At 42.5% G+C, this 26,202-nt stretch overlaps 1 protein-coding gene across 1 annotated transcript; it reads right to left on the reverse strand.

Annotated features, from left to right (window-relative positions):
• Window positions 1-25,961, reverse strand: SH3BGR (SH3 domain binding glutamate rich protein). The gene is made up of 7 exons (XM_066177147.1): window positions 25,806-25,961; window positions 19,981-20,166; window positions 13,642-13,722; window positions 6,895-7,071; window positions 3,719-3,748; window positions 1,467-1,577; window positions 1-481 (listed from the first exon to the last, which is right to left on the reverse strand). Exons 1-6 carry the CDS (start codon window positions 25,848-25,850, stop codon window positions 1,509-1,511), a joined length of 588 nt encoding a protein of 195 aa, XP_066033244.1. The 5' UTR covers window positions 25,851-25,961; the 3' UTR covers window positions 1-481; window positions 1,467-1,508.
• Between the last annotated feature and the right edge of the window lie 241 nt (window positions 25,962-26,202).

Consider the following 26,202-nt stretch of genomic DNA (forward strand, 5'->3'; position numbering starts at 1 on the left):
AGAAAACACATTTATTTAAACTGCTGCACAATGGGAATCTCAATCATTTTCAAATGCCAGCTGAGGGAGAAGTGACTCACATGGCTTGTGTACAGGAAGCCTTTTTGCAGTTTTTGGTGCTGAATTTCTTTTCCTCTGAAGACGTCACTGGTGTGATTTGGGTCGGCTGCTGAGTGGCAGCAACATGCTTGGCAGAGTTTGGACATGGAGAGAGACATGGTTCCTGCCCTGAAGAGCTCACAATCTACATGTGACATGGACAAAATTATCCCAACACATAACAATTGACTGAAATACGACATGAGAACCATTTTAACAAGCAACTGGAATACCAAATATATATATAAAGGCTACAGGTGGGACAGAGTGGTGTCTGTGTTCTGTTTATCTTTTTATGTTCATACAGGCACAAAAGGTAGTGGTACTTTGCTTGAGAAAGGGATTTTCTTTTCTTTGGCGGGGTGACTCCAGCTGGTGCTTCCTGAACAAAAACAAAGAAAATTAAATTAGAACTCGGCACTTCTGGGATGTTATAGATCTGAACTCTGGACAATGCTGTGATGAAATAATTCCCATGCCATAAATTAACCCGGATTTGGGAGAGGCAGCATGAAAGAAGTGATGGATTTCCTCCCCTGTGGAGGTGCTGGGAAATCCCACCAGCACCTGGTTGGTGGAAACTTTGGCAGCTACCTCAGAGTCACCTGGGAATCCAGTCCAGGACAGCTTGGACAGGGCTTGGAGCAACCTGGGATAGTGGAAGGTGTCCCTGCCCATGACAGGGGGCTGGAACTGGATCATCTTTAAGGTCCTTTCCAACCCAAGCCATTCCATGATTCTGTGGATCCTAGAAAGAGCACTTAGTATCTGTGATCAGGAGGAAGTCCCATCACCCAAAGGAAAATCTGCTGGAAATTCCAATTCTCTTGTAAGCTTCAGTTTCTCCCCAGTAAGTGATTTTCTGATCTGTATTTCAATGTAGAGGATAAGGGACAGAGGAAGGAGAAAACCTGAAAATTAAAATTAAAAAGCACATGCTGACAGAACTTGAGCAGTGCTGGGGTGCTCACACACCTGTACAGGACAAACTTTGCCTTCCAGCTGCTTCCTGTTCGGCGGTTTTAAATTTGGCCTATTTTCAGTAATTTTATATTGAGTCATATTTCTTGTCAGGCTCCTCCCTCTTACCAGGATTTTAAGTTTTCAGCTAAACTTGAGAGAGGAATTCGTGTGAGACATGGAGCTCCTAAAAGCTGCAGTGGCATCAGTAGCTGAGTAAGAGAGTAGAGGGAAGAATTCTTATTCCATGTGAAAGACAAGCTGCAACAGTGAAATCTACTTCTGAGTCCTCAGCTGGGTACTTTGTGCATGGACACTTCTCCTGTCCACAACAATAATTACAAAAATTGCAAGTTAATGTTACTGTAAGGGTGTTTAGAAACTGTGCTTGTTGTCTCAATATTTACCTGAAAACCTGTTCAAGAAATATTGTGTCATAGGGAACTGTACTAAGACTCTTCCTGCTCCTCCACCTCTGCCTTTTCTTCTCCCTCTCCCTGCTTTTCTTCTTCTTCTTCCTTTTTAATAGAAAATATTTGGAGTTACCATGCAAGAATTGAAAGAAAAAATAAGCAGTCTTGAAACGCAGAGCTCTGCTTTTACAACTGTTCTAGTTCTAGGAAAGCAATATTTTTTGAGATTCAGAAACAGAATTAATGTATAGAGTTTTTAATCTCAACATGGCAGGGCTTTATTTTGTGGAGTTAGTAGTCATGTGCTGGAATATAAGAACTCTCTTCTTAGGGAGGTTAGAACATGTGGTTAAGCTGCAAACAGATGCTCAAAATCAAAATGAGAATATGAAATACGTGTAAATATGACAAAAAGTCTAGTATTTTTAATTATACACTTTCCTGGAGCAGTAAACAACTAGAGATTCATGGCACAGGAACTAGACTCCTGAATGATCTAGAAATCATCTGGAATCAGATAATACAGCCTTGTTTCTGTCTCAGAAGTTCTAATTTCTCTCTTTTATGCAGGAGAAATGACACAATTGAAAGACAATAGCCCTTTGCTTCAATCAACAGTTATCTGAAAACTTGAATTTGTAATGCAGACAACAATCTCTGCTTATTCTCCTTCTAGATTAAATGAAGCCCGACTCTGAAGAACAACTGGAAATTGCTTTGTGGGCTCCTCTCCTCCTCTTCCAGCGACCTCTTGTCCAAAGGCACTCCCATGTGTATAAATCAGCTTTATCTCAATCTGCCCCCCCTTCACAAACTGCTCAGACTGCAAAAGTGACATGAATTTCTTGCTGGCATAATCAAATAACCAATCAAAGAATCAATAATGAGCTTTCAGTCAGGACTGCAGGTCGTACATGAGCAGCACAGACCTTTGTTTTCCCTCTCAGGCTCCTCCTGTCTGTGCAGGAGTCACACCTGAGCTGATGAAGTGAAATCCTGCTTAAATATCTGCTTAGGAATGGAGCTGTTGGAATCAGATTCCTGGTTTCAACTGTTCTTCAGGGAAAAGCATTGCACTAAAGAATCACTCCTGCAAAACTAGAAATGTAATACAAACATCTGTGGATTAGAAATTCCTATGCCAAAGGAATATTGCCTCTTTGGGCATTTTCCCCCAGGAAAGGTGCCTTTTTTTATTTCTTGAGAACTCCGACACAGGGCCAGGAGAGTCCACAGACAAGCCACATCTTTCAGATATTACCAACTTCCATCCAAAATTCAAGTCAATTACCTTTTACAGGGGGAAAAAAGAATGGTTATTTCCCTTGCTTGAAGCATTAGTTTGTGGTGCCAGGGTACAACTAACCAGGCATGATGGGCCTCTCCAGGAACCCCAGCACCTTGCTCATGGGTCCAGGAGCTTTAGGGTCAGGAAAACACATCCTGGAAGGAGCAGCTGAGGGAGCTGCATGGGCTCATCCTGGAGAAAAGGAGGCTCAGGAGGACCCTCATTGCTCTGCACAACTCCCTGACAGGAGGGGACAGCCAGGGGGGTCAGGCTCTGCTGCCAATGAAAGGACAAAGGAAATGGCCTTAAATTGCATCAGAAGTGGTTCAGGTTGAAGATTAGAAAAAAAAAAATAGAAAAAAAACTTCCCTGGCAGAGTAGTCAGGCCTTGGGATGAGCTGCTCAGGGAGGTTTGGAGTCACTGTCTGTGGGAGTGTTCAGGAGGAGTCTGGATGTGGCCCCTGGGGACAGGGTTTGGGCTGATGCTGGTGCTTCTGGGTGGGACTGGAAGATCCTGAAGATTTGGGCAAAACAGAAAAGTGTTTGAGGATCTGCACCTGGGTCTTACAAATTCTCATGAGGGAAGTATCTCCTTTATGGGCAGAATGGCCTAAATTGTCAGAACAAGTCTTTCACACTGAAAATGCAATCACAGCATGGTGTCAGCCAGCGATTATCAAAGATACACTTGTCATGGGAGTCCTTGGCAAATTTTATTGAAGACTCTGTGACAGACAATTTCTCTTCCATTTACAGTTTTTTATGATTAAAGGCCCATCTTTGTTCCCAGTCAATAACACCACAGTAGGACCAATCATTATCTCTAGCAGAATATGACTGTGGTGTATTTACTTTCATGAATAAGAATTTTCCAGCTTTTGAGTGAAGCAAAGGGACTGAAAAGGAATTAAATGCACACAAACCAAAGACGATAAGAAAATATCCAGGTATACTATACCCCTGTTGCTGCATGTTCTTCCTTGCCTTCCTACGAAGAGATACAAAAAATGTTAGAAAGATAAAGAAAGAATATCAGAGATCAGAGAGGAAAAACACAGAAGTTAAACACTGAATTTAGGAAAATTCTGTGGAATTCACTGGATTCATTTGGAGATCATGTTCTCCAAATTAACTCACAAAACACATTCAAGCTTAACTTTTATGTTGGAAAAGGACTATAAAATCATTAAATTGAGCTCCTTTTCCTCAACTGTTTCCAATCAAAACTGCTTCATTGGCAAGCAAAGATTTGGAGCTGGGTTTTGTTTGCTTGTTCAGGTGGAGCTTTTGTGGGTTTTTTTGGTAACTAGCTGGTCTACAAAATCAAAGTATAATCAGAATTTTAGAGTCTTATCTATGCTGTATATCATCATTCAGAAACTGGCTTGTGATTCTGTTAAGTGTTGTAGGCTGCAACAGATGCCTTGGCTCAACAGGGAATAAAAAATAATGCAAGCTGGTTTTAGACTGTAGATTGAGCAGACGTGATGAGAGAGATAAAAAAGAAAAAAAAAAAAAGAAATGTACAAAGTGAATAGAATTTAATGTTAGATCCTAAGCTGGTTGTTGGGGGAAAGGGCTAATCCTACACAAAATCCCAAAGACAAGAGGCAAATGTCACAGTGCCACGCAGAAGGCAGAGGGGTTGATTTGAGTCCTCATGGAATGAGTTAAGGGAGTGAGTTGCAGTGCCAAGGTTTAAATATGGCCTGGGGAACTGCTGAGACAGGATACAGACTTGCGTTATAATATGATTTTTGAACACGTTTTTAAAATAATTTTGCCCTGAAGGGAGCTTAATCTGTACTGAAAACTGATTTAACTGGGACACCACTTAAAAAATATTCTAACCTCCAAGCTTAAATCTGAAGTCAAAATCAGACAGTGAAACTACAGAAAATTTATTACCAGCATATCGAGTGACCAGCAGTGTCCATGTGAGCTGGAGCTCAGCCTCCTCTTCAAGAAACTCAAAACCAAAGGGACAGACAAAGTGAGAATGGGATGCACTACATCCATGTGGCCAAAAAGCTGGAGCTCCTGGATTTCTGCGTCTCCCAGGAAGAGCAGCAGAAGCTGGAGAGAGCTGCAACCTCCACACTGAACATCCCCTGCTACTGAGGAGCACTGGAGGAGCCTCCTGAAACCTGGAACCTCCCTGCAGCCCGAGGGCTGAGACAGCCCCAGTTGGTTCTGTTTGCTGTCCTGTGCTCACGGGCAAAGGCTGAGGGAACCTTACCTCACCAAGACTCCTTCAGAATTTTTCCACAGTGCTAACATTTCCCCTGAGAAGTCACTAGAGAAAAGCTGGCTTGGGTACACCCCACAAATGGGAGTAATTTTTGAGATGGTTTGAAGCAGTGCTAAATAAGGCCAAAATTCCAGTACCAAATTCCCACAGGCATATTAATTCAGCCATAGAACATAAAACTGCCATCTTTCTCATTTTTGTGTTGAAAATACCTCTCTCCTTTAGGACTTAACAACCAGTGGAGATACTCTGATGGCAATCTGGCAGTCTTTGAGCATATTTACTTGCATAAAGCCCTGCTCAGGTAAGGAAATGGTATTTTTACTTCCTTTTATAAGCACAAAACAAGATACAGAGACAAAAGGTGGAATTCATCTTGCTGTAGCTGCCTCAGAGTTGCTCTTCTTATCTAACCCCTTCCACTGTGTGCTGTCTGTAGTGAGTGACTGAGTGAGTGAGAAGAGCAGAATTCCTACAGAATGATTCATGCCATCCCAACAGAAGTGATAATTGGGATGAACTATAGCAAGGCGGGCAGATGCCACACCACTGAAGTGATTTGTCCTGGCTGACACGGGAAGTGGGTGGTGGAACAGGGCAAAAAGTGTTTTCTGTGCTCTCTCCTCTGCCTCTCCCCTCCCTGAAAAACTGCACAGGAATCTGTTTTCCACTTTTAGCTCCAATCCTTTCTGTGAGAAGTGGAGCAAGGTGCTGGTTGTATAGGAGTGGTACTGCATGATGTCAGTGCAAAACCTCTCCTACACAGCTGCCTGACACATTTGCAGACAAATTCCAGCGTTCTGCTCTCATGTGAAAAACATTAAAGCAGAATGCCAGCCAGAAGGGCAAGGCACCCAAGCCAGGCAGCAGTTTTGGCTCCTCTCATGAGCCAAAAAACAAACAAACAAACAAACAAACTAGTTTAATGGCACTTACCTGCCAGCTGAAATTCATAGCAACATGAAAAGTGCTTGGATATGATTCTAATTAAGGAGGAATTTAGTACCACTGAGGACTGTCTCTCCTCAGGACTGTTTTGAAATGATGAGTGGGACTTCCCAGTGGCTGAGATGTGCATGAGGGAGTGTAAAAGGGGTTTTTCCAGCCTAACAGTGGCTGGATCAGTAACTACTAAAAAGGGCAATGGGGAAAGAGGTGTTTCCTCTGGAGAAATATTGAAGCTAGATGAAAAACAATGCCAAGCTCCATTTGTTCTGATCTCTAATATATGATGCACTTGTGCTGGATATTCCCCAGGGACCATCTGATCTCCAAACACAGAAGAACCTGACTGCAGCAGCAGTCCTGACTCCCTGGGAAGAGTCAACATCCAAATAAACCCAGCCTTAAATGATAGCCTGAGCTGCAGTTTGAGATCTGTAATACCAGAGCAGGAGCAGATAGAAAGGAAAACATTGGCTTCTGTTTCTGTACCGCCCAGGGAATTCTGGAAGGCCTGGAGAAGTCCCTGTCAGATCTGCTGCAAACATTTACAGCCAGATTTATGAGCACTGCACATGCTGGCCATTGAGAGCAGCAATTTTTTTTTTTTTTTTTTTTTTTTTTTCCCACAGGCCGGACTGAGAGGTCTACTCCTAAATCATTTGCTATAACTAGATTCTGGTTCCCAATGACCATCAAGATAAAATAAAAAAAGCCTGTGGTAACAAGTGGCAAAAGGTAGCTGCTGTTAATCAAGAATCAGAACAAAGTTCCTTGGAGGTTTATCCAGGTTTCACACCATCCTGATATCAAAGAAAATACATCCAAGAGAAACTCTGCAATCAGTCACCCTGGGGCACACCAGGAGGGCTTGTGGGTTTACATTTCATGTGCTTAGCACAGGTAAAACCCTCAGATCACAAAGAGAAAGGAAAAATTACCTGTTGACCTTCTGGTGGTGTCTGGTCAGGCTGAGCCTCTTCAGGAGCCCCTTCATCTGCCTTGGCTTCTGCGTGTGCCTCAGTTTCATTCGTGGCATCAGATTTTTCATCCTTGGAATCAGATTTATCTTCTGTGGCTTCTGATTTCTCCTCCGTGGCTTCAGACTTATCAGTCTCCTGGCAGCAAAGGGGAAGTCATGGTAAGCTTCAGGGCACATAATCAACAATTCATTTCTATAAAATTCTTGAGTTTCTTATTTTGAGAAAATGTTTTTCTATTTTTGCTTCAGCTCTCAAATGAAAATACCCCCTTTAGGGTGTATTTCTCCTGTGAAAAGAACACTTGGTGGCATGTTGACCGGGTGGGGTTTGTGTGGGGAAAACATGAATTCAAGCACTTTTCAGCACAGCAGATTCTCTAACCTTCCTCTGGAAAGTTCAGTAGAAACCAAAGTTCACCCTGATAGCACATCTGAGCTTCAGGGAAAAAAAAAAAACAAAACTTTTTCCACCAGCATCAATTCCAATTAAACATCATCCAGAACCTCCAGGAAAAACAGAAGTAACAAAGGATTTCACATTTAGTCTCTTAACTTTTCGCTTAAAAACATCAGGAAACTCTTCCCACATCAGTCAATCAAGTCCATTTATTCCAGCACCATAACCAAGCACTTCCTGGGAGGTTCTTTATTTGACAAATATCCTGGTGTCCTTTCAGCTGGGTGGCTGTGAAAGGTCACAGTGGCACCCACACTGTGTCGGATAAAAGGAAGCCTCGAGTGGAACAGCAGAAATCTGATGAAATGCAAGAGCATGAAGTGCAAAGTCACCTTATTTGGGACAAGAAGTTCTGGGTCAGATTATAAAGTGTTTTTTCTATTGCAGTTTAGGAGCTCATTACTTAATGATCATCGAGGAAGAAAATGATGGATGTATTTAAATCAGCATGGGATAACTAAGCCATGAGTGTGATGTGACAATGAAAGAGGTAAAAAAATGTGGTCCTCAGATGCATGAGGCGAGGCAAAACCTCCTTTGGATTGCCCTGTGCCATCCCAGTCACTCAGGCTCAAGAAAGAGAAACTCAGACTGGAACAGGTGCAGAAAGGGCTACAGGAACATCTGAGGGAGTGGAGAGCCTGTCTTATGAAAGGGTGACAAAAAAAACTTCATTGCTTTAATCTATTGAAAGTGATGCTGTGAGGGGATATGATGGCAATCCCAAAATAGATCAGAGTAAACAACAGACAGGGATAGGGTAAGGAAGAGTGCTGAAGGAGATGAAAAATTAGTACAAATTGGCTATGAAAAAAATTCTAATCATCATCAGTGGGAGATTTCAGGAGACATTTGTAGTAGAGAAGCTGAGGTAAAGGACCTTATTCATTAAAAGGAAATTTTACCCCTTCTGAGAGGTGTTATCTGGGCTGGGTTCCTCTGGCACTCGGGAGGTCCTGTCCTGTGTCATCCTGAGTCCCACACGCTTTGGGAAGAGCAGCACATCCCTGAGAGGAGAAAAACTCCTTCCCCATCCCTGTGACCAAGCCCTTACAACTCAGTCACCTGCTTGGTTTGGGGTTTGCTGCTTTTCCATAATTTCATCTGTCTCTACAGTTAAACAGAAGCCCTCAGTTATGTTCCCCTTTCCTTTAAACGTCACAAGTCCTCCTCCAGTGTCCCCATGATGATTTCCTCAGCCAGTGCACTTGTTCTGCAGAAAAGGGCACATCTGGCTGGCTTTTATCCCTGGAGCTGACTGGCTGAAGTTCTGGCTTAGGGAATCTTTGTCCCAAGATGTGCTGTGGGACATGAGACATGTCCTCCTGCTGACAAGCTCTGCTGGATGGGGACAGAAATGATAGAAAAGAGCTTAGGAATGTTAGGAAGCAGATTTCACAGCAGTCTGATGTTTTTGCTGAGACCTGACTGCCTGTAAGGCTTGGTGCTCTTTTGGAAATTTTCTCCTGAATCGTGGAAAGTCAGTTTTATATTTAAGTTACTTGCAGTGAAAAGGGAGTGGGCACAAAGGTCCCTAAGTCCTCCTTCCTCTGGAACTCGAGCAGGAGCTGATCAAGATTAAAGCTTTAAAAAGCAAAACATTTCTACCTCACACCAGTTTCACACTCTGTCACACAGCTGCACAAGTGTTTCTGCCAGCACGTGGGGGATGCTCAGGGAGAGGAATGAGCAGCTGGGAGGGAGCAGAAGGAGCCAGAGGAAGGAGGAGGGAGAAAAGACAATTTCTTTTTCTGGCAATATCATCTCATTTCAAGTGCACATAAAACTGTGGGCTCGCTGTACTCTGATGCTGGTGGCATTGTTATTAAAAACAGATCTACAGAGACATTTGTTCGGCTTGGTTTATTGTTTACTTTTCTCCCAGAAGCCAAAAAATATATGAAGATCAAAATATGTAGTAACACAAACAAACATTGACATTCTCTTGTGCAACATTGTGTTAATACATTATTTTCTTACGGGAATGGCAACTTCTTACAGATAATTTCTTTGCAGAAGTTCCTCAAATGAAAAGGACAGTGTTAATGAAATATAAATTAATAGAATCACTGACCATGATTTGGGTTGGAAGGGACCCTAAAGATCATCTTGTTCCAACCTCCTTGCCATGGGCAGGGACAACCTCCACTAGACCTGGTTGCTCAGAGCCCCATCCAACCTGCTCTTGAAATTGGTTAAATATTTATTTTCAGCACAAATATTAACATCTCATTAAAATCCATGCACTCAATATTTTTGGCTGGGACATAAAACGCCCAAGGACCATCCTAGAGAGCATCCTAATTAAAATGACCCTATTGTGTGAATCCATCTCAGATGAATCACATATTTAGATCTTAAGGCACAAAAAAGAGTTGTAGCTCAAAGAACTAAACTCTAGAAGCAGCATGTTATCAGCCAGCACACACACACACACACACAGAGTTCTTGTTAATTATATGGAGAACTCTGACATTCAGAATATCATCACTACACTGGCTCTCCATAGAAACACAGAATTTAATTTTCAACGAATTCAAAATGAAGTACCATTTCTAAAGATTGGCTGACAGGTCATTTTCTCTTTAAATAAAATGCACATAGCACAGATTTGTAATTCAAAGCAGATTTAGGAGAAGCCTTCTTCCACTAACTTAAGCTTAAGTATCTACAGATTTGGAGAAGATTCTGGATATTAAGATCAAGAATAGCGGGATTAAGGCTTCAAGTATGCACAGTATTTGAAAACAGACCCTCAATTCACATAAATCACTGAGTTCACTGAGTCAGACTAAGCATAAAAGTGGTGCCAGCTTTAAAAAAATGTACCCAACTTTTGAGGCAGCTGAGACTGACACATCTGACCCCAAACATACAAACTGCACTGATTATAGCTCAGATCTACACATGTCTCCCATTGGGACATCACCGCTCAGGCCACTAACCCAAGATTAAACAGGATCTCTCAGAAATCTAGCACAAATTTGAGTCATCTTTGGGTCAGGCATAAGGCACAGCTGCCCTTAAATCCCAGCTTGTCCTGAACTGTGTTTTGAACTAATCTAGACCAGGTATTCCTTCAGGTGAGGAGTATTTGGTATTAAATAGATTAAATTACTTATTAACACAACCACTAAGTCTGCTGCTTCTCTCAGGCACAGAAAACTGTTCTGCTAAGCCCTGCTAAATGATGCTTTAGAAAACACAAAAACCATTGTGGTGAGGAGGCAACAGGAGAGAGGATGATGTGAGCTACCAGACCCTTGCTGAAGCACCACAAATATGGATTAGTTTCCTGCAAAGTCAATGAATTTTATGGGCACACTGCACCCTTTAAGGGTGTACTTGGTATGATAACATCACAGAAGCAGAGAATCACAGAATTATTTGGGTTGAAAGGGACCATAAAGATCATCTTGTTCCATGGGCAGGGACACCTTCCACTATCCCAGGCTGCTCCAAGCCCCAATGTCCAACCTGGCCTTGGACACTTCCAGGGATGGAGCACCCACAGATTCCCTGGGAAACCTTTTCTAGTGCATCACTACCCTCACAGGAAGGAATTCCTTCGTAATATCTAATCTAATCTGCTCTTCAGTTTGAAGCCATTCCCTGTGTCCTGTCCCTCCAGCCCTTGGGAATTGTCTCTCCCCATGTTTCCTGCAGCTCCTTCAGGCCCTGCAAGGCCACCCTGAGCTCAGCCCAAAGCTTCTCCTGTCCAGGCTGAACAATCCCAGCTGTGCCAGCCTTTCTTCCCAGCAGAGCTGCTCCATCCCTCTGCTCATCCTGGAGCCTCTTCTGGACTCTCTCCAGCAGTTCCACGTCTTTCCTGTGCTGGGCCCCACACTAATAATAAGTACTCTAATATATGGAATATACTGATACATAGAAACAACAGAACAAAAGAATCTGCAAAACTGAATGTGTATTTTGCACTCAGCAATGGCACTGAAATGGCAATGAATTTAACTACAAGTATTTTGTTGGGAAGTTTTAATTTGTTGAGGGAGCCCCAAAAGTTCATCTGCATCCTCAGGTGGAAGGAAATACGCTCAAAACAGTCCTGGTTAGGATGCTGTTGGACTGTGCTGTGAAACAGGATCATGGCCATTAAAGAACTTCTCTAGTGTTGGTGCAGTATGAGACAAAAAGATGGATGGAAAAAGAAAGAGAATGTTTTAAGACAAGAGCATCAAACAGGCATCAGCTTCATATTAATCTCTGTCATGTCTCAGCATGGTAAAAATCCCTAGAAAGAAAATGCTTACTGCCTTGTGGTGATTCCATGCTTTTTAGATTGCTTCTTCACTCCAGAAAAAAAAAAAAAATAAAAAACGCCAAAAAAACCAAAACCCACACAATTTTTTAAGAAGGGATTAATAGGAAACCTTGTCATATGTGTCATCATCACCATCTCTTCCACACCTGACTTATAATTCCAGATTTATGCAGCTGGAAATCAGTGTCATGAGCCATCCATTGTGCTTATCTAAGGTGGAGTTGACAGAGAATGAGGGGGAAGCAGAAGCAGAAGCAGAGGCAGAAGAAGAGGCAGAGCAGGAGAGTTCTTTGCTTGACAAAGCACGGGCAGCCTCTCCTGCAGTGGAGATGCTGAGACACACCTCTTCAAGAAGTGTGTACGTCTCTCACAAACAGGAATAGACTCTGAAAGGGAGACTATCAAAATTCCACATTTAACAGGGACTTTACAAACACTCTCACTTATTTGCACTCTCTGGACTGAAGCCACCACCGAGGCAGCAGTTAATCACTGTAAATGAGACTTGCCTGCTACCAATGGCACTGACAAATAAATCTGCCCACCAGAATGTACAAAACATATTATTTTCAACATTTCCAAGGTTGTCATGAAGTCGAAGCTGTAATAGCCTCTGCTGACAGCTGGGAACAAATGAATTCTAAAAAACTGTTACTTTGCTTCATAGATATGGAATCTACCAGGACCTTGCATGAAGCAGCAGATAATCTGTGGAGTGGGAAGGTGAAAAAATGCAATTTTCTTTATCTCACTGATTCTCCACGTCTTTTATAATGATTATAATATGCAGTACCTGCAGTCCTTTAAGCCTTTCATGGCTTTGTGGATGTTAATTAAATGAATTCTCGCAAGACCCTTGTGAGGTAGGCAAGTAATTTTTATTTCCCTGGGTGGGAGATGGCACAGCAAAAGCAGAAAGTTTAAATCACTCTCCTTATCATGCAGGGGCTCAGTCAAAGACATTTATAACAACTGGGGCTCTCCCCTGGGCGTATTTTCAGCTGTGGCTCTAAAAGCACTTAGCAAAGGCTCCTTCTTAATTTTTTTTCCTCTGCTTTTACAGAAGAGGATAAAGAGATATTTGCAATGTTATGTCACTCAAAGCTGCTGCAGAGTTGGACCAAAGGCAGATCTCCTGCTCCAAGGCAGTTCCTCAGCCAGGTCACTACAATGCAGCAGAGTTCTCCTGTCACTCTGGCACATCACTCTCTTGATTCATTTCTTTTGTTGGCTCACCCACGTTAAAGATGGCAACATTTTATTACCATCTAACATAAGCTCAGGATAGCAGAGCTGTAACACTCACAGTTATAAAACTTCTAATTAGAAGGAGATTCTAGTAAGGAAAAAACACATTCGTTTCTGTAAAAACAACACGAGGCGATAACGGGGGGAAAAACCCAAAATAAAATGCTTTTCTTTTCTCAGAAATATATTAGAACATTGTCAAAATATGATGGAGAACCACAGGCAGACTTGCCAAAGGGACTTGATGATGGGCTGGGTGTGCCTCTTCTCCTCCAGGAGAGGGAGAGAGTTCCACAGTGCCAGTGAAGGATAGGATGGGATGGGATGATCCCAACCCCGCTGCTGGGAGCCAAGACTATCCCAGTTCAATGTGGTCAGGAGCAAGAGAAAGCTTCTTGTAACCAACACAACCTAAAAATTGTGTGAGGTAGTCTGCATCATTTAAAAGCTGAACATAATAAAACACTGCTTTGTGTCAACAACAACAACAAACCTACCAGCTGGAGCCATGGTAACAAGCCTGCAGTGAAAGAAGGCAAGAAAGAAGTATTTTCTAGTATTTACTGAACCAGCCACTTTTTTCCCCCTAAGAACACTTTGCTGCTCCAACATCTAATGTATTGCTTGTCACTGCCTCTTATGTGACATGCTGAGTCACTGTCTATGTTCATCTTTTATTATAATCAAATAAATGATCCCCATGGAAGGACAGAAGTGCATACCTTTGTGCCTGGAGGAGGAGCAAGGCCCAGGAACGAGTAAATAATATTTTCTTCCTTAGCAGAGAAAAAGGATTCAAAATCCTAAGAAAGGAACAAACAAACAACAGAGAATTGGTGTTGAAAATCAAACAAAAAAGCACAGGAGGAAGAGACCAGCCCGGGCAAATCCTACACTGATGAGAATGACCACGCATTTGTACAACTGTCTGCGTTATCTGAGCCCCAGGAAGAAAACACAGATAAAGGGAGTTCACACAGGGTGGCAAAATGAATAAATGAGCAAATATGTCCAGAGACTTACACTTTAATTATATCCCATCCATGGCAGAATCAGATAAAATTAAGTGTCTCATTTTAACGTGCCTCAGCTGTACACTCCGAGGCAAAGCTATTCCCTTTAAATGTTAAAATAACACTTGCTGCAAGTAAGGACACAAAATAGGTCCTCAAAACCCTGGAACTTTATGGCAAATAAAAGGCAAGTCAAGTTAAAATGATAGCTCAAGTGAAATGGTAACAAGGAAACTTTATTTTAAAGAAAGTCAGTCTGGTTAGAAAATGATGTTATTTTCAGACAAACTTAGAAAGGGGTTGTGCTGTTCTGACATCCATGTACCAACCAAAATGTCTTGTGCACTGGTGAAACGAAATTAGAAATCATTGTATGAAATGCCTGTTTTCAGTGGAAATGGAACTGAGAAGACCAGGGATGCCTTCTGCCCTGCCAGCTACAGCCTGCATACTTTTTACTGCTTTCACCTGTACAACACTCCTGTCAATTAAGGAAGTTTTGCTATCACTATTGTTGTTCCTGGGAACTTCACAGCTCACATCTTACACAGGTAAAAATCAACAAATATTAAAGTTCCAGCAGAATCTCCAGTCAGAAGTGACTGGCCCCGAATCGCACCCAGCTCTGAGACAGGGGACTGAATATGTCCTGCTGAATCCCTGCCTTGATCATGTTATCATCCTTCCCCTAATCCCAAGAAACTCCAAGAATAGAAGCCTGTAAATAAGAAGGTGCTGAGTCATCCTTGAGACTTGTTTGTAAAGCTTGGTTAGGACCTGAGCTGTTTCATTGAACTGTTTTAGTATTTTGAGAGTATAAATTATCAGAAAGGCTGGAGTGGACTGTTTTGAAGTCACCTTAATGCCAACAAGAGTGGAATTGATCACATTTCAGTGCAGTTTGGAAGAGCTTAAGAGACATGACAAATGACAGCTCATTTCACTGATTTATCTGAGGGACAGATTGGCTTTCACACAGTCACACTCAGTGGTAACTGCTCCATCTGGGAGAAGCCTTGGAGCACATTTTGCCGCTGCTCCAGGCCACTCATTTCTCAGACCATCTCTTTGCTGGTTTCCCAATCCTATGGGATTCAACTTCTCATCCAACCCAGGCAGTATCTGCATCTGACTCATGGATTTAGGAGTAATGCAGCAAACAAGAAAATGAGGAATTTGTGCAATTTGAAGGGCTGGAATTTGTCATGGCCATGCTGACACAGGAAACTTGCACCCTCCTGAACACCACATACTCACAAGGCAGCCTGAGCAAATCATGGCATGACATGGCAAGAGCTGGGGAACAAAGAAAACAAAAACACGGAAAGGCCACGAAGTGGACTTGATATTTTATATCTCTTTATTGAGGAAAATTAGCCCATGGGAGTGTACTAAAATTCCCCAGAAACACACAGCCTTGTAGATAACCAGACCTGAGGACACAAGTGAAATGTATGAATGACCAGACAACTCCTTATCAGAAGTGGGTATAATCTTTTATGATATCAAGTGCTCCTTGGCAACAGGGAGTGTGCAATGACATCCCACAGCAATGGAAGGTCACTTCTTTCCTTACACTGAGGAGAAAGCTATAATGTATTAAATAGGAGATAAAGGAATACCTACAGTGATCATGGAATAGTTTTTCTATGGTGTATTTGCACCCATGCTTTACTAATGGTGACTTGTTCACATCTCCATTTGCTGAATGACTCAGGATAATTGTTCCCAAGGCAGGCGGTAAGAAAAATAAGCAGGAACAATTTATTTCAGGTAAGCAATTCTATTTTATCTGTGTGAAAGATATAAATGGTCTAAGTGGTGCCATTTGTCAACCAGACATCAGCAGAAAATTCTTCCCCGAGTGCTTGGTACAGCACCAGGTCAGAGCACACAGAGAGGGCATGGAAACACCATCCTTGGAGTTTTTAAGAATGCAGATGGCCAAAGCCCCAGGTAATATGATCTAACTTTTGATCTACCCTGCTGTGAGTAGCAGGCTGAACTACAAACCTCCTGAGATCCCTATATTTCCATAAATTTGACTTTAGCAGTTACATAAATGATAGAATCATAAAACGGCCTGAGTTGGAATGGGACCATAAATATAATCTCATTGCCGTCTGGGCAGGGACACCTTCCACTATCCCAGGTTTCTCCAAGCCCCAGTGTCCAACCTGGCCTTATGGACATTTCCAGGGATCCTGGGGCAGCCAAAACTTCTCTAGGCACCCTGTGCCAGGGCCTCTTCACCCTCACAGGGAAGAATTTCTTCCTAAAATCTAATCTAACTGTACTCTCTGTCAGTTTGAAGCCATTCCCTGTGCCCTGTCCCTCCAGCCCTTGGGAATTGTCTCCCTCCACGTTTCCTTCAAGCCCTGCAAGGCCACACTGAGCTCAGCCCAAAGCTTCTCCTGTCCAGGCTGAACAATCCCAGCTGTGCCAGCCTTTCCTCCCAGCAGAGCTGCTCCATCCCTCTGCTCATTCTGGAGCCTCCTCTGGACCCTCTCCAGCAGCTCCACATCCTCCCTGTGCTGGGCCCCAGGCCTGGGGCAGCTCTGCAGGTGGGCTCTCACCTGAGCAGGGCACAGGGACACAATTTCCCCCTCACCTCTGCCCACACTGCTTTGGATGCAGCCCAGGACACAGCTGGTTTATGGGCTGCAAATGCACGTCCCAGCATCAAATGAAAGTCTTACCTAATAATTCAGAGATGTTTTTTAAAGTGTATACAAGGATACTTCATTCTACAGTTTTCAGCTTACAGAAGAAAGCAAAGGTTTCATCTTACAAAGAAAAAAAGTAGTTTACCTTTCATTTATTTTCTAGTTTTTTAAGGGTTTTTGTAAAGCAAAGGCAAAGACAAGAGCAACAGGGTGCTCAGTATATTTAGCAAGTGACACAGATGCAGACGTCTGTCTAGACATGAGCAAAGAAGCAGCTTAAGGAAAAGATCAAATAAGGACATAATTGCCAGCAATGATGGATTAGAATGGATACTTGAAATCGGTGCTATAGCTAGGCATACAAAATGAATCAATTTCTAACCTATTTCTTCAAGTGGCAATAACAAAGATCTGAGAGAAAAATAAAATCTGAGCTATTTTATCAGACAGTTTTAAGCTTCTCTGACCTGGCGGAAATGCTGCTTCAAGTGTATCTTCATAAAAATCCATCTATGAGAAATCTCCACTTTACAGCAGAAGCTATGGAGTGGAGCAGCTCCTCATAGTCACCCAGAAAACAAAGATACTTTAATTTAACAGCAGAACAGCAGATGTGAAGAGGGACTGACCTTGCTTTCTTATTATGTTATTCTATTCTAGCACAAACAGAAGACTCCTCACCTGTCCCCAGAACCCCCTTTCCTTTCCACCACTCCAAAAATTTCACTGAACTCCAGAAGAGGACATTGGACAAGGTCCCAAAAGACCATTCCCCCAAGGCAGGAATCATTGCATCACTCCGATCCACTGGCTCTGATCCACCTTTAATGACACAATGAGGTAATCTCCTGAAAACTATGTATTTTCTGATGTCTGACTTGAACTTTCTTTGCTGCATTTTCTTCTCATATAGCTCATCCACCTCCAGTGGACATGGAGCAGAACATATTTTACAGAATCCTAGGTAATTCAGGTGGGAAGAAATCTCAGATCACCTAGAGTAACCTCCAGGTCAAAGCAGAGTCAATACTGAATTCAGACAAATAATTTGCTTTTTGCCACAGCAAAAATAGTTGAAGGTTGTCACATCTCTCTCCAAACCCCTCTTTCTCAGGGTAAGGAAGGAAATATTTAATCTTGACTTTTTACCTCCCAAGGCCACATCTCCCAGGCCATCATGATGTAATGATTCACGCACATGTGTGAATGGGAAGCAAACATTGATAAGAACAACTGATAAGACCATTGATAAGAAAGGAAATGTGGGGAAAGAGTGATCCCAGAAAGAAGAATGGGGGAAAATGAAATGTAACAAATTTGATCTTAAAAAAAAAAAAATTCTAAAGTACTAACTGTGAACAAAGAAAAATTAGCAGGAAGGAGAAAGGGAAAATGTCTTATAGAAAAAAGAGGTGTAAAGAGCTTGACTTGTTCAGCACAGCAAAATGAAGATTAATAGAGGATACAATTCCTATTTACAAATATACTCGATTGGGGCTGTTGAAGTTAAAGGGTGATTTGGGCATAGCAGGAAATGGGTATGAACTGTCTGCATTTAGCCAGGCTAGAAATTCAAAGGTTTTCAGATGCCACAAAAGTGAGGCCCTTAAAAACTGATGAGAGCAGTATATTTTAAAAGGACTTTCATGAATTCAAATACTGCACTGGAGTCACACAGACCTTTGCAATCCTCAGGAATATTTTTAATAAAATGGCTGAAGGCCAAAGGAGTGGGACACAGGGGAAGATGTATCAGGTAAATATTAACCAGCCTAAAACAATTCTGGATTTCAGAGCAATGGCTCTGCTGGCCTTGCATGGGCTGTGCAGGGAAGCAGAATGCAAATCCCCAGGCTTTTATTATAGAACATGTTTCTTGGGAGGATTTTGCAGTGTTCTGGCAGCCCCTGGCCCTGTTCTGCCCACATCACACTCCCTGTGCAGCTCCCTCGAGGCACCTTCTCCTGGGGAGAAGGATAAAGCTCATGCACTGATATGGATCTCATTACCTTATTTATTTGGAAATAATGATGCTATAAATTAGTCTTTGTTATGCACCCACTGGGATCATTAGCTCTGAGCTCTGAGAGCTGGGTGCATTAGATTTCTGGAGACTTTTAGACTAACTGTAAATTTGTTTCAGTTTTAACATCAGTAGCTGCAACTCCTTTCCCCATGGAGATGTTTTCGCAAAGGACTATTTCTTCACTTGAATTTATTTCAAGATGTAGATTATTTGGCTTCCTGCAATAGCTTCAGACATGCAGTAAAAACTATGTCTTTATTATTTACTGTCAAAACTGACCAGTTGAAACACTTCATAAGGCAATTATTCTTTAATTTCTTATACAACTTCTCCAGAGAACATCAGAAATATTTATTGCAGCACTGGCTGCCACAAAAACCAGAGTAAGATAAATCAAATTACACTTTTTATTGGTGCACACTGGATGCTGAAATGCACATGAACTCCAACACACCAACTTCTCTTTTAGGAATTCTATGAGAAAACAAGGAAACGGCTGCACTCCAATATTCTTATCATCAGCTTTTGCTCTGAGAGCACTGAAGATAATTCTGAAAACTCAGTGGCATGAAAATCCCTGCTCCCCCAGTACAACCTTGCAGGAGTTCACACCGGATTTGTGCAGTAACTCCAAACCAGGCTCAATGTGTGCCCTGTGTTCCAGAGAACTTTGCAGGTTCATTCCAGCCACCAGATCTCAGCACTTTCCAGACTGGGAATTTCCACCCAGACTATGAGAAAATAAAAGGTCTCAGATTATCTCTTTTGATTCACAGTCCTAATATTCATGCTGGCACACTATTATCTTTCTCTGCTTTGAACAAACTGTCTCAAGAGAAAGAACCTGTTACAAGCACATATGAAAATACAAAAGCATCTGATGAGTGCTACAGTTGCTGTTATGAAGAGCTGGATGTTTATTGAATAAGCAATATAATGCCAATAATTCAAACCATATTCTAGAACTATTCCAGTAAACAAACATTCCTATTTATTTGTATAATATAATGGAAAAGAAGATTCCTATTCCCAGCCTCTGGTACCTCAGATATCTACCTGACGTCCTTGAAGCCCAGATAAGCCCAAACAAACAAAATATCAACACTCTCCATCAAAATTAACTGAAACTTCAAGAAGTTTCTCCAGCCAGTTTTCCCTCCATGCATATTTTGCTCTCACAAATAAATAAGCTTCTGTTTCGTTGCTTTTCTGTGCTTAAAAATGTTTCCTGAGAACTGTTCTTTCACAGTGAATCTCAAACTTAAAGAGTTTGTTTGACGCCTCCTATTAATGGAAAAGGGTCCTTTTCTGTGAGAAACTCTCTGAAGATATTTTAATTTCCAAACAGCTTCTTACCCCACAGTACCGCTCCTCGTTGAAGATCTGTGGAGGGAGGGGAATTCCATTTTGAGGCTTTTTTTCACCCGGGACATTCTCTCTCATCCATTTCCTATTGTCCTCATCTCCTGCTATGTCCATTTGCTGAAAGTCGATCTTGTTGGCCTCTAAAAAGCCCACGACTTCTTGCTGTTTCTTTTTTATCTGGGTAGGAAAGAGGAAAAAACAACATTTCTTCTTTAAAAAAAAAAATGGTTTTCTAAAATTAACTGCTATTACAAGAACCCGGGCAAGTTTGTCAAGTTTACAGAATCTTTTAGGCTGGAAAAGATTCCAAGATCATCGAGTCCAACCTTTGGCCAATCCTTACCCTGTCACCCAGCCCAGATCACTGAGTGCCATGTCCAGTTGTTCCCTGGACACCTCCAGGGATGGGGACTCCTAACCTCCCTGGCAGTCTGTTCTAATTCCTCTTCCATGAAAAAATTCTTCCTGAAAGTTGGAAGTTCTTGAAGTGGGATTCACTACTCCAGTAGCCTTTAAACTTTTTGAAGCTGAGATTCAACATTTTCTGTCAGCACTCAGAGTGCTGCCACTACATCCCTCCCACCACACACCCACCCCCCAGCTTCTTTCTTTCCTCCCTGGATGCAGTGACAACTCCAGCTAAGAAATGAGGCTCAGCAGGAAGCCTCCTACTGTGTTCCCAGATCTGGGAATGTGATGTACACATACTTAAGGTGATCCTGCCTGAAGTCAGTAAAGGTCTGAAATTGTTCATATTTCCCTCAGCATGTTACTGCCTCCTTCTTCCCACTGATCACATGTGACATTCAGCTTTCTGTGAGCCAGGTTTCTCTCTGTATCTGTTCTTTAATGTTAGGCATAAATAAATTTCACAGAGTCAGAATCACAGAATTCCTGGGATTGGAAGGGATCCTCCCTGCCAAGGCAGGGTCACCTGGAGCAGGTGACACAGGAAAGTGTCCAGGTGTGTTTGGAATGTGTCCAGAGAAGGAGACTCCACACCCTCCCTGGGCAAGTGTTCCAGGGCTCTGCCACCCTCGGTGTAAAGAAGTTCCTCCTCATGTGGAGGTGGAACCTCTTGTGTTTTAGGTTATGGTCATTGCTCCTTGAGATATAATATATGAGTTAAGGCTCAAGAAAATCCTGCACAGCTGAACTCCTGTGCTTAAATACATCCCCCATTACAGAATGACATTCCAGTTGGACCACGAAGAACATGTTACATGCAAATAAAGCTTTTACACACAGCTTCTGTGACACCTAAAATTCACTCATGGACATTATTCTCCCTGATGCTGGTTCTGTGCAAGCACTGAGCTTATAATCCATCCTTTTACTCTGAAACTGTAACACTCACTACACTGCCGTACTAAAGGAATGCTACTCTTAAGCAGCTTTTAAAGAATTTGCCACCAGACATTGCTAGAATGAGGCAGCAAGGTAATTTTTGTATCCTGTGATTTTAAACCATGTCCGTATGTCAGACATCTGAACACCTGAAATTAAAGTGACACCAAGCTAGTGTAAATCAGGGGGACAGGCAATGAGATGAGAAGTCAGGGATTATGTATTTCCATAATCTAATAAAACAGAAGAGCTGAAGTAGAGTGATAGCCTATTATCCTGGAAGGATGAATTCTCATGAGTAAGGATAAAATTTCTTTTCCTTGTACAAACCAAGAAGCGTCTATCTACACATATCCTTGCTTACAAAAAATAACAAACATCAAACGCTGTACATTTTTATGGCAACAAGAGAGGTTTGCAGTGAGCTAAAAAAAAGTGCATCACTTTGAATGAAAACACTAATCCAAAGTAGTCAAAAGCCATGCAGTTGACACAGTTCAAAGCTGATTACTCCTATTCTTATTTTCTCCTTTTAAACAGAAATAATCTCATTACTGGCTATTTAGCTGCAGAGTTATTTGCAGAACACATTCAGGCAGCAGAAAGGATTGCTCAGGGGACATTTCACTGGAGAAAGTGGCAGGATAATGTTTGTACAAATGGTTAATAAAATCTGCACGAGCCAGCAGCAGGAGTTACATCACATGCTTTGAGAGCCAGGGCACTCAAGTGCTGTCAGCTGCAATTCCAGGGTCAGCCTGTCCCTTTGGACACAGGCACTGCAGGAGATAGGGCTCCTGGAATAACTGCTGCTCCAGACAGATGGTGCTTCTGAGGAGATAATGGAAATGGAGCCCGAGATTCTGTGCTCCCCTGCTTATGAAAGCTGTAACTTTTAAACCTGGCTTAATAATTTCTCTTCAGCTTGAGGTTCATAATGCACAGGAGGCTCAGGCAGCAGCAGGCCTGAAAGCAAAAAAAATTTTTGTGAAAAAAAATTAATGCTGAGGTGAAGCAGTAAAGTTTCATGGAATTAGGCTGCTTAAGGAAAAGGCAAGGAGTTTCTGACTATGACAATGAGATAAACAGAGCAGAAGATGTGCTGTGTCTTAGGTCTCACCATTACTGGGGTTTAGGCAGAGCAAAAGGCTTGGGACACAACCAAGCATGAAACCACAAAGCAAACCTTTGCTGTGGGTGGCACTAAGTGGGCAACCAAAAGAATCTCTCTGGGAAGCAGCACTCACAGGGGAAATTTAGGATGTAACAACACAGAGGACATACAAAGGCTTTCCCAGAATGTATGAGACTGCAGGAGCTTGTTTGGGCCCTCCCTTGTGTCTGATGGCATGGGAAGAATTCAAATTACTTGGGCATAGATTACTTGGAAAGTGGTGATGAACAAGATATTATTTCAGCAATGCCAGTTTTTCTTTCAGCAAAACCTGAGTTGCATCATCCCTAGATACTAGACCCTTAAAGTAAGGGGGAAAAATTGTTTTAAATAAACGTTTTCTAGCTAGAGTGTAAGAATTGCCAGAGAGGTTCTGGATTTCGTATCCCTGGAAGTGTTCAAGGCCAACCTGGATGACAGAATCACAGAATGGTTTGGGTTGAAAGGGAACTTAAAGATCATCTCATTCCAACTCCCTGCATGGGCAGGGACACCTTCCACTGTCCCAGGCTGCTCCAAGCCCCATCCAACCTTCCACTTCCAGGGATCCAGGGGTAGCCACAAATACCCTGGGAAACCTGTGCCAGGGTCTGCCCACCCTCACAGGGAAGAATTTCTTCCTAATATCTAATCTAACCCTTTATTCCTTAGTCTTAAGGCCATTCCCTGTGTCCTGTCCTTCCAGCCCTAGGGAATTGTCTCTCCCCATGTCTCCTGCAGCTCCTTCAAGCCCTGCAAGGCCACCCTGAGCTCAGCCCAAAGCTTCTCCTGTCCAGGCTGAACAATCCCAGCTGTGTCAGACTTTCCTCCCAGCAGAGCTGCTCCATCCCTCTGCTCATCCTGGAGCCTCCTCTGGACTCTCTCCAGCAGCTCCACGTCCTCCCTGTGCTGGGCCCCATGGCTGGGGCAGCTCTGCAGGTGGAATCTCCCAGGCCAAAATCCCCTCCCTTGCCCTGCTGGTTATGCTGCTTTTGATGCCGATTTGAAAGGGAACAAGTTCATAAAATGTCACCAAAACCACACAAAATAGAAGGATTTCAGAGGTGTCATAACCATGAGCAGCAGGAAGCAAGACTGCAAGAATTCCTCTCTAAGACATGAATCCTCTTTCTCCCACAATTTAGAATCTCAAAGTATAGTAGCAAATTCTAAACACCTCTGTGACTAGCAAAAGCATTATTTTATTTTTTTACTGCTTGCTCCAAGCCAAGCATTTAGTGGTTTTCAGTGCTATAAATAAGCGTCTCCACTTCTGCCTGCCTTAATGAATAGTTCAATATCAGCTAAGTCTGGAGAAGAAAGATAATAAAGCTGGAAATATTTAAAATAAATTTCTGAAGCACTGAAGGGAAAAATACAGACTGCAGATTTGCTCCAGAGCCACAGCAAATTATAACATTCCAGCATCTGATCCAGAGCACCAGAATGTCACTGGGTTCACTGCATTCACTTGCACAAAGTATTTATTAACATGAAAACCATTTGCAGTGAGTAGGGTGACCATGTAGTACACAAAATAGAGACTTTTGCATTCTTTGCCAGGGATCCTCTGCTGATTTACACCAGAGGTTGGGCCCATCTTATACTGAAATTCAAAATCAACACCATGCATTTCATGGGATCAGCCACCAAATTTGAAGAGCTCACCAGTCCTAATAGGACAATTTAAATTTGCAATTTAAACTGTTTAGGAATTAAGTTAATTCTCCTCAGGAAAAGCTGTACATGCTTGATACAGAATTTCTATTTAATAGGATTTTACCCATATATTGAGGTTTGTGCTAATTCTCTGCGTGAGTGAATTTTATATTATATATACCAGAACTCATTAAAGGTTCATTGAAAGGACACCTTCCAACCATGTTCATGGGAAAATGTGGAAAACTCCTCCAGGTGTACTTGGTGTTGCAATTCAGAATCAGTAATCTAAACACATGCTGAGATTGCTACAGATATACACACACCCAGCACACCAGAAAGGAGCCAACACAGAGGAATATGAAGATTCCATCATTTTCTTCTGGAGCCTCCAGATCAAAACAGGCCAAACAGGAGCAAGAAGAGTGCCCATGCACAGCACATGGCAATTTATAAAGCTACTCGTGCAGTGAATGTTCCATTACAAATTGCAAACTACCAAACCTGAAGTTCCCAACTTCCTCTTTTTTTTTTCCCCTTGTATCTGAAGTATATTATTAAAAAAAAAAAAGCTAAATATCAATAGTAGTTTTAGAATATAAGGCTTGGGAACAGGCTGGTGAGAGAACTGCAAACTTCCTCAGCACTATTTCAACTGGAAGTTTAGTGGAGGACCACCGGTGCGTTTCCTACATATGATGGTCCCATAAATGGGGGGTGTTTTTTGGAGCTTTTCCACTCTGGAATCTTCTTAAAGAAATGGAGCTGGTGTCAGGGAGATAGAGATGTAGTTACAGCTCTGTGCAAGCACCAGCCAGTTTGTTTAGCCGTGTCACTGGAAAGGAGGGAGGGAGGGAGGGAGTGCCAAAGGAAAACTGAAATCTGAGCTCATCTGGGAACTGGATATAAAAGGAAACAGTCCTTTCCCGGTTCCCACCTCCCACAGACTTCCAACCTCCCTACTATTCACATGCCCTTCCCTTCAGCTGATACTCTCTGCTGACAGCTACAGCAGTAGACAACAATGCTAAAAATCATCAGTATAGCGTTTCAACAGATACACACACACACAAAAATCAGAACAAAAATTTAAAAAACAAACAAACAAAAACCCCAAAGCAAAAAGAAATCACCAAGTAAACAAAAAACCTCTCAAACCCATGAAAAGGAAGGTGTTGGGAACGAAGTTTTTCTGCCTAACTCTATCCAGCTCCAAGTTCTTTCTTAGACAGAGTTCCTCCTTCGCAGGAGCAGTGTCCGAAAGTCTCTTTTAAAAAGAAACACTTTATTTTTTCCTGTAAACAGTCTACCTTCGCTTTTGCACAAGTACAATACCCACTGTTTCCTTCCTCAGTGTATATATTGCAGATACTTTCCCAAACAGCAGTAAATCTATGAAATGACAGATAATTTAGATGCAAAATGTTGTAACTGTGGTAAAAGTTCGCAGGCAAGCCAGCCTGCACTGACAGGAGTTCTCTACATCTTGAGCAACTTTCAAGAATAAGGTGGTCAAGGCAGAATAAAATTAAGATTTATTCCTGCTAAGAATTCCAGTGGGATTTTTGTCACGTGTAAACTCTTTCCTGGCATGTCCCAGGCTAATTCCCCGCCCTGATCCCAACGGTAAGAGGAGGATGTTAAAGGAGTCACCTACCGCTGTAGACCCCGAAGATGTGGCGACAAAGACTTTGATCACCATGCTGGCAGTGGTGGGAGTGAATCAGCAGAGCAGCCCTGCTATGCACGATCCCCGGAGGAATCCAAATGTTCCGCAGCTCCTGTGCTAAGCCGGGTCCTAAATGGGTGCCCCCTCCCCCCCGAAATCCGACAGCTTTGCCCTCTCCCCCTCTCCCCGGGATCCCGGCTTTTCCCACTCCATTGGCTCTTGGGTATTTTGGGACGAGGATTGGTCAGTAAGAGGAGCCAGAGCAAGGGGTTTGCACCTGCCCCTGGCCTTATTGCATTAGATTGACAGGGTGGCAGCCCAAAAAAGGCAAGGGAGAGTAGTGCACCAATGAGACAGGGCTGGAGAAATATTTGGGAGAGGGGGA

Source organism: Chamaea fasciata, unplaced genomic scaffold (assembly GCF_029207755.1).
Source record: "Chamaea fasciata isolate MVZ Bird 193981 ecotype frontalis unplaced genomic scaffold, bChaFas1.0.hap1 SCAF_2, whole genome shotgun sequence".
Taxonomy (NCBI): Eukaryota; Metazoa; Chordata; class Aves; order Passeriformes; family Sylviidae; genus Chamaea; species Chamaea fasciata.